The sequence below is a fragment of the Myotis myotis genome, unplaced genomic scaffold (assembly GCF_014108235.1).
Source record: "Myotis myotis isolate mMyoMyo1 unplaced genomic scaffold, mMyoMyo1.p scaffold_m19_p_3, whole genome shotgun sequence".
Lineage (NCBI taxonomy): Eukaryota > Metazoa > Chordata > Mammalia > Chiroptera > Vespertilionidae > Myotis > Myotis myotis.
Window position 1 is genome coordinate 194,713,635 of NW_023416335.1, and position 8,537 is coordinate 194,722,171.

General features: G+C 43.2%; 1 protein-coding gene across 1 annotated transcript in view; it reads right to left on the minus strand.

The window, feature by feature from the left end:
* The window catches only part of CCDC38 (coiled-coil domain containing 38), a 38,481-nt gene extending 35,550 nt beyond the window's left edge, over positions 1 to 2,931 (minus strand). The window contains exon 1 of the mRNA XM_036300036.1: positions 2,892 to 2,931. Within this exon, the coding sequence (XP_036155929.1) occupies positions 2,892 to 2,931 (40 nt within the window). The remainder of the gene's footprint in view (positions 1 to 2,891) is intronic.
* Positions 2,932 to 8,537: the final 5,606 nt, after the last annotated feature.

Here is an 8,537-nt window from a genome sequence, read left to right on the forward strand (position 1 = left end):
ACTTTGGAAAAGAGTCTGGCAGTTTCCCAAAAAGTTGAACACAGAGCTGCCATATGCTCTAACCATTCCCCTCCTAGCTACTAGTATATACCCAAGAGAAGTCAAAACATTTGTCCACCCAAAAATGTGTACATGAAGGTTTACAACAGTTAACTTTGCTAAATCATTCACCGTTCTTGGCAAAGAAATATAAATTCTTTAGGAAAACAGAGATTGTTCAATACATGTATTCTACTGTTCTGAAACTTGTGTTTGTTTTAGTTAGGAATATATTTAGGAGTTCTTTTTACATCAGCATTTATATATTTTTCTCATTAAAAGGGAATAGTGCCCTGGTCAGTTTGGCTCACTGTGATAGAGCATTGGCCTGCAGACTGAATGGTCCCAGGTTTGATTCCTGTCAAGGGCACATGTCCAAGTTGCGGGCTTGATCCCCAGTGTGGGGTTTGCAGGAGGCAGCCGATCAATAATTCTCTCTCATCATTGATGTTTCTATCGCTCTCTCCCTCTCTCTTTCTTTCTGAAATCGATAAAAAAATATATTTTAAAAAAAGGAATAGCTATCTAGTACCCCACTTCTTGGATGCATCATACTTTATATAACTAATCCCATACCAATATGGTTGATCCTGGCCTTTTGCTATTATAAACAATGCTGAGATGACTATTCTTGTACACACCTTTAAGTACTTATGCAAACACATCTGCAGACTAAATTGCCGACGTGGCCTTATGTTAGGCAAAGTGGTTTCTGGTGCTTGCCATGCCCAAGGCCATCTTAAGTAGCAAGTTGCTCTCAGAAAACAACAGTTCACCCTGGAGGGGGTTCGCCTTCATCATCTGGAAGGTCCACTAAGTAGGTCCCTTAAGTTGTTTAATGCTTTGGAAAATACACCTTATAACAAGCACAAGTCATTTAGCTACAAACCACCTGGGTTCCTGGAGGCTGCATACATCAAGCCCCCATCCCCTTCTGGGTGCAGAGATCCATCTTTTTGCTGATGCCCAAGACTCTTTTCTGTCCATAAGTTCCCTTAATAAACTCTTTAATTCTGGAGTTGTCAGCCTCTATTTTTAAAAAATATTTTTTATTGATTTTTTTACAGAGAGGAAGGGAGAGGGATAGTTAAAAACATCGATGAGAGAAACATCTATCAGCTGCCTCCTGCACGCCCCCTACTGGGGATGTGCCCGCAACCAAGGTACCTGCCCTTGACTGGAATCAAACCCGGGACCCTTGAGTCTGCAGGCCAGTGCTGAGCCAAACCAGTTAGGGCGTCAGCCTCTATTTTTAATCTTAGCCTGTCCTCCTTGGGAGATCGGTTCCAATATACCTTAGGAAATTTTCCAACACTCTATCGAAATTCTTTTCAAATAATTTGGTGGGCCTGACCAGTGTGGCTCAGTGGTTGAGCATTGACCTATGAACCCGAAGGTTACGGTTCAATTCCCAGTCAGGGCACATGCCCAGGTTGTGGGCTCCATCCCCAGTAGGAGACATACAGGAGGCAGCCAATCAATGATTCTCTCTCATCATTGATGTTTCTATCTCTCTCTTCCTCTCCCTTCTTCTCTGAAATCAATAAAAAATATATTTTAAAAATAATAATTTGGTGGTCTATTCTATAGGAATAGAGCCCGTAATTCTAACTTGGCACATGGGCACCCAGAGTAGAGACTATATATTTCAATCTCCCTTGGGGCTGGATATAGCCATATCAGACCAAGCTCTGGGCAAGGGGATGTCAAGAGAAGTGGTGAGTGCAACTTCTAGGAAGTGTCCTAAAAGGGAGAGACATGCTCCTCCCCTCCCCTTTTCTCCTCCTGGCTGGCGGGAATATGGGTGGGTGTGATCGCTGGCACAGAAGCAGCCACCCAGGATCAAGGATGCAGGCCAGTGACAGCTTGAAGATGCCCAGCCCTGATGAGAGCAATATGGACCCTGGGATGCTTAGGTCCAGGCTTTGCTACCTAAGAGAGAAATAAACTTCCATCATGTTTAAACCCTCTTGTTTCTCATATTTTCTGTCATTTGCAGCCAAATCTTTGCATTCTAAATACAGATCGGGCCAAATTTCCTCCAAAGAGAATTCCTATAGGGGGCCTGTTACCCATAACAAACATGTTGTTACCCAATTTTAAAATCTTTGACAAATTTATAAGTGAAAAAAAGTTATTATTATATACTGATAAATACTAATTCCTTGAATACTTGTAAAGAAGTGGAAGGGTAAGAAGAGAAAGGTTGGGGAAGGAAAGAAGAGGACAGATTTTCATAAAGCATAGCTATGCATTTCATTTATCATCCTATATAATAAAAGCCTAATATGCAAATTGTCCCCTCAGGTGGTTGTTTGACTGGGAGTTTGACCACTCGCTATGACATGCGCTGACCAGCAGGGGGTGGTGCGTAACATGGCTGGCATTGGTGACGCGGCACTGGCTGCGAGTGGCAGTGGAGGCACTGCCAGCCCCAATGGACCCGGATGAGGGTGGGATGGTAGAGCAAGTGAACGGGCTGTGCCAGGCCAAGGTGGGGTGCCAGGTAGGGATATGGGGCTGCGGGGCTGCGAGGCTAGGGGCACGAGCTGGGGCCCGATCCCCACAGGCCACCCTGAATTCATGTAACGGGCCTCTAGTAACAAATAATTAAATTAATGGTTTTATGTCATGAAAGACTGGCGATCTTGCTAAATGCAGCAGTTCAATGTGGTTTGAGAATTGAGAAGTAGAAGAGAACTTTCTTAGCAGGTAGTTTATAAGTTCTTTGCGTAGAGACCATGTCTGACGATTACTGGGTAGCACACTTCTTTTCTTACTCTCCCAGCCCGCTATGGAGACTAACCATACTAGGCACAAAGCAACAACTCATGGACTGATTTTTTCCTCACCTTCAGAAATCAGCGATATCGGCCAAAGGTATGATGACATTTTGTCTCCTGGCCCTGTCCAAGAAAAGAAAATACATTTAAAAATCCTATAAACTTTGCATAAAGCCACTAAATTCAATTGCCAGTAACTCCCAAATAGGCTTTATCTTATTTATTTATTTATTTATTTATTTATTTATTTATTTATTTATTTTCTGCTTAATCCTCCCCCGAGGATATTTTTTCCATTGATTTTCAGAGAGTGGAAGAGAGGGCGGGGGAGAGGGAGAGAAACATCAATGTGAGAGAGACACATGGATTGGTTGCTTCCTACACAAACACCGAACCTACAACCCAGGTATGTGCCCTTGACCAGAAATCAAACTTGAGACCCTTCAGTGTGTGGGTCAATGCTCTAACCACTTAGCAACATTGGCCAGGGCATAGGCTTTATTGCTTTTAAAAGCAGTGCATACACAAAGTCTTTGACCCAGCAATTCTACTTCTAGGAACTTATCGCAAGAAAATAATCAGATCAGTGGGCAAAAAGTATGTACAATAATGTTTATTGCAATGCTATTTATTTATTCTTTTTAATCCTCACCCAAGGATACTTTTTCATTGATTTTAGAGAGAGTGGAAGAGAGAGGGAAGTATCGATGTGAGTAAAAAGGGCTGGTGAGAAAAATTGATTGACAATCTGTTGGGTTGAGTCTTGTAGGAGATTTTCTTAAATTTCCACTTTGCACCTATCTCCACTCCTAAGATTCTGCTCACCTCTTTCTTGTCCTACTTTTGCTCCTTCAATCCTTCCGTCCATCTGAATTCACTCTCCTCCCCATCCTCACTCCTGTTCCATTTATTCATTAAGTCTATCTGCAATAAGCACCTTATCATGGGTTCTGACACTTTTTCACTCATAGAAAAAGTGGATGTTCCCGTTCCTCTTCACCAACTGTTAATAGCAGGTATCTGTTCTAATGCCACCTCTCCAGTAATTCATAGAACATTTAAATAGGATGAATAGTCTCTAAAAGTTGTTATATTTCTGTACTTCTATATATGTTAACCCCCCCACTGATTAATGAACTGATTGGCGAAGAATATATGAGAGAAGAAGAGAATCAGCTATTCCTAGGAAGGGATTATAAAGTGCTCTGAACTAAACCAATATGATGTACCAACCAGTAAAAAAAAAAAAAAAAAGTCAAAGCTGGTGAGTGTCTTTGTTGTGCAAAATAAAAATAGCATGGTGACTATGCAATGGCTCAGTATCAAAGGAGAGGGAAAATGTTGAACTCCATAGCACATGACTGAAAATTCACATCTAAAACACATATTCAAGTCCACCTTCCGTCAGCTGAAGAAGATAAAGAGCTTAGAACAATCAGGGATTTAAACTGTTGCTGTGTGGTTGCAAACCATCACTTTTAGACATGGCATAGGCTAGTGGCTAAAAGCATGGACACTCATTCTGCTCCTTAATCCTCACACTTCAGTTCCTGCTGGGACTGTTAGGTGAGTTAACATATGCCCCGCCCCGCGGACAGCATCAGGTGCCAAGGAGAAAGCATGCTAAGGAGGGGCGGTACCCGGTGTGTTTGAGAAATAGCAAGGACACTAGTGTCACAGAAGCACAGTGAATGAAGGGGAGTGACAGATGAGGTGAGAGAGAGAACAAGGGCCCTGAGGGCCATTTATTCAGGGAAATGAGAATCGTAAAATGAATCACTCTGACTGCTGAGCTGAGAAAAGACTATAGAAGGAGATGGGAGTCCAGTAGGGAAGACAAGAGATAATGGGGTCTCAGGATAGTAGTGGAAGTGGTGAGAGGTGGTCAGATTCTAGATAAATCTGGAAATTAGACCTACAGAATTGGCTGATGGTTTGGATGTGAGGTATGAGATAAAGAACCCAGGAAAGAAAGGATGGAGTTGCCACCAATAGAGACAGAGAAGGCTGTGGGGAAAGGAACAGTTGGCAGGATCAAAGCTTCAGTTTGGAACTTGCTAAATCTGAGATATTTATTAGACATCTCAGGAACCTAAATGTAAAGTACACTGTTCTTTCCTGCAAGTATCATGCAGGTTGATTTTTTAAAATTTTTGTATTCCTCTAACATTATGCAATTATATGTGGTCACTGAGTCAGGTCCTTTTATAGGTATAACAGGAGTAGCATCTGTGGAAAGAACCTGGCCTTTGGGGTCAGCTTTGAATCCTGCCTTTGATTCTTATCAGCTCTTTGTTTCCTTAAGCCTCTCCAGTGAACTCAGTGCACCCTAGGTTCTTCTGTCAAGTATGGATTCTACCACCTTTCCTACAGGCTTGTTGCAATTTTCAAATACAGATAATGTATGCAAAGTGCTTAGTCATAGCAGGCTGATAGGGAAATATAATTGCTCATATGGTCTTCAAGGTAGATATCTGGGTGTGTCCTCTTTCTTGTCTTGTGAATAACTACCAGCATTTGAAAAGAATAGGAGGGATAACTGACAACTAGCTTTTGTGAGAAACTCTGAATTAAAGTTCTTGAAACCAGGGTCATTGCAATGTCAATGCAATTTGGGGAATCTGTCACAACTTAGTGCAGATCCTTATCATTCCAAGCTTCTGGGAAGCAGAGAAAGAGGAGTGGAGATTTATAATGCCTGACCCTAAGTCCTAGGCCAACACTACATAAATGGAACAATAACAATATCGGCCAGATATTATTCGATGAAGTTTGGGTTTGAATTTCTCAACAACTCTTACAAACTCAAAAAAAAAAAAATGGATTTTCAGATTCCCTCAATATGAGATAAAGAATTTTATTTCCCAGATGCAAATGAAAATTTAGACAGATTCTCTCAGATCTTTCAATTTTATTCCACTTCCTTCCCACCCACTTGGACAAATACTAACAGAAAGGGCTGTGAACTGTGTCCTCTCTCTAGACCAGACCTAGCACTTTTTTGTTTACCCGAGAGCTCGGAGCCACAGGTCCTTGGCCTGCCGGATGACCATCCTGTGTGATCAGGTCAGAAGCAGGTCACAGTGATGAGGCAATTACCTTCAGCCTGACCTTTAAGGCCCCGCTGGCGTCACACTAGCTATTTAGCGTGGACTTTTCTATTGACATTTTTGACTGCTCCTTTTGCAAACTGAAAAAAAAAATGACTGGAGGTCAAGTGGAAGGAAGATGGGGGAAAAGAAATCAGCCCATGTGAGTCAGATGACGTGAAAAGGACTCTGTAAACCAACAGGTGCTATAGGGATGTTGACTATTACTAGGGAGGAACCTGATCTTACCTCTATAATTAACAGCGACCAGGGAGAACGACAGTGCACTCTCTTCCTTTTTGCTTCCGCAAACCTCTTATTTGCAAGAGCTTTTCAGGCCATACTGTTTATCTTGACTGTAATTGAGTGCCCGCAGTTCACCCAAAGATATAAATCCCCTTAAAAAAAAAAAGTACAGTTTATTTTAGACTTGCCAAGAATTTGTAAGCTGTAAGTACCTGGTGCATTCTGTGAAGTCAGGAGAGAACCTATTACTATTGAAATCTAATCTTTAACTTAATTTACCAGAAGACAAAGGGCAGGATTAAAATAAACTAATAGTCATAATAATAATAGCTATGACTTATTTAGAGAGAGGCACTGGGCTAAGTGACTTACATTCCATCGTATTTAAAGCTCAAACAAGTCCATGAAGTAGAAACAATGATCCCCATGATATGGATGAGAAAACTGAGGCTCAGGGAAATTAATTTTCCAAAGTCAAATAGCACATAAGAAACAGAAATGGGATTAAGACAAGTTTATTGAACCCCAAAGTCTTCTATTCTCCTATGATTTCATTCCATCCTTTATAATTGCATAAATCTGCAAATATTACTTATAATTGCAAAACGTTACATTTGAGTCTTTAGCAGAAATTTTATAATATAAAATTTTAATATTTTTCTATGAATTAGTGTCTCTGTGTTTCTATTTTCCACTATTTCTACTTTTCTCTATGCCTCTCTCTATATAGTCTACCTTTCTTTTTAAAATGTGTATAGACACACATATCTGTTTGTGTCTGAGCTATTATGAATGATCTGTGGATTTTTTTCCCTTTTGGGTCTCTTTTACCCACATTGTCTACTGAGTTATTCCCTCCCTGCCTTTTTTTTTTTTTTTTCTTGCTTTATTCTCTTTTCTACCGGACTGGTCCCTCTCTTTTATAAAAACAATATGAAGCTAAAGTATAATCTTATTTATTGCATTCATCTAAAGGAATTTTTACTGTATGTACTCTGTACCTTAAAGTGACACTAAAGTGACTTTTATAGTTTGTTTTACAGCTCTGCCTGCTTTCAGGGTATGTTAGTGTAACCCTAAAGTGTCTTCCTTTTGGTTGTGGTTTGTGCTGGGCAGGGAAAGTGCCCTTGCAGGCCTAAGACAAGCTTCTACTAAAAGAATATGCGTCAGTAAAGTAATTAAGAAACTCCAAACCTTTAAAAACCCCGCCCGACTGTTTTCACAGCAACTGACAGGCAGGAAGTCTGAGACGTAGATGAGAATTACAGACCACCTTCCTTAAACAAGCTTGATTCTGTCTCCAACCTTGGATGCAAATCGAGGGGTTAGCCCGACCAGATACAGTTAGGAGTGCGGGCGACACAGAGCTGAAACCTGTCTCACCTCAAGGAGTTTGGATCCAGGAGCCTATTCAACCAATCCTTCTAGAAAAGATTTCGGGGGGCGCGGGCGGGGAGGAAGGTGGGCGGAGGTGCCAATCGATTCTCTAGTCTCCGCTCTCTCCTCCCTCATCCTGGTCCCCCTTCATCTGGGGACCGTCTGGAGGGATCCCGGACTGGAGCTGGCCAACCGAAAAGTGCCTGGCACCCGCCACCCCGCTTCACGCTTCGCGGCCGCGCGGACCCAGGAGCGACCCCCCACTGCACCTCCTCCTCTCCGCCCCCGGGTTCCTCTGCGGCGGCCCTCCGCGTTCCGGACAGCCCCCAGCCCCCTGGGCAGCGGTTCCCCGCATCCGGTCCCCTCCCGGGGCCCCGTCCCAGGTTCCCGCACCTGCCTCCACCAGGTTTCTCCCCACTTTACCCACTCCGGTGCCCTCGCCCACGGCGACTCCCTTCCACCTGGCCACGCGATTGTCGTCGCAGCCCACCTCTCTCTCTCCCGGCGACCGAACTTCGGTTTCTTTGTCGGTTAAGTAGGGGAAATAATCTGTACCACATTTACCCGAACGTGGCAAGGCGACCAAACAAAGAGGAGGTTCATTATAACGTTGATTATTTTTTAAAAATATATTTTTATTGATTTTAAAGAGGAAGGGAGAGGGAGAGAGAAACATCAATAATGAGAGAGAATCATTCATGGGCTGCCTCCTGCACGCCCCCTACTGGGGATCCAGCCCGCAACCTGGACATGTGCCCTTGACCGGAATCAAACCTGGGATCCTTCAGTCCGCAGGCCGAGCCTCTATCCACTGAACCAAACCGGCCAGGGCTCTACCATTGACTATTAATCAACATTCTGATCATTGGTACTATTATTGCCATCGCCAAGGTTTGGGCGAGTGGGGGAAGCGCGCGTACGTCCTGGGTTTGGAAGGGCTGCGAGCGCCCGCCCCTGCTCCACCCTCCGGCCCGGCGGGCGGCGCCGCCTGCGGGCCTGCACC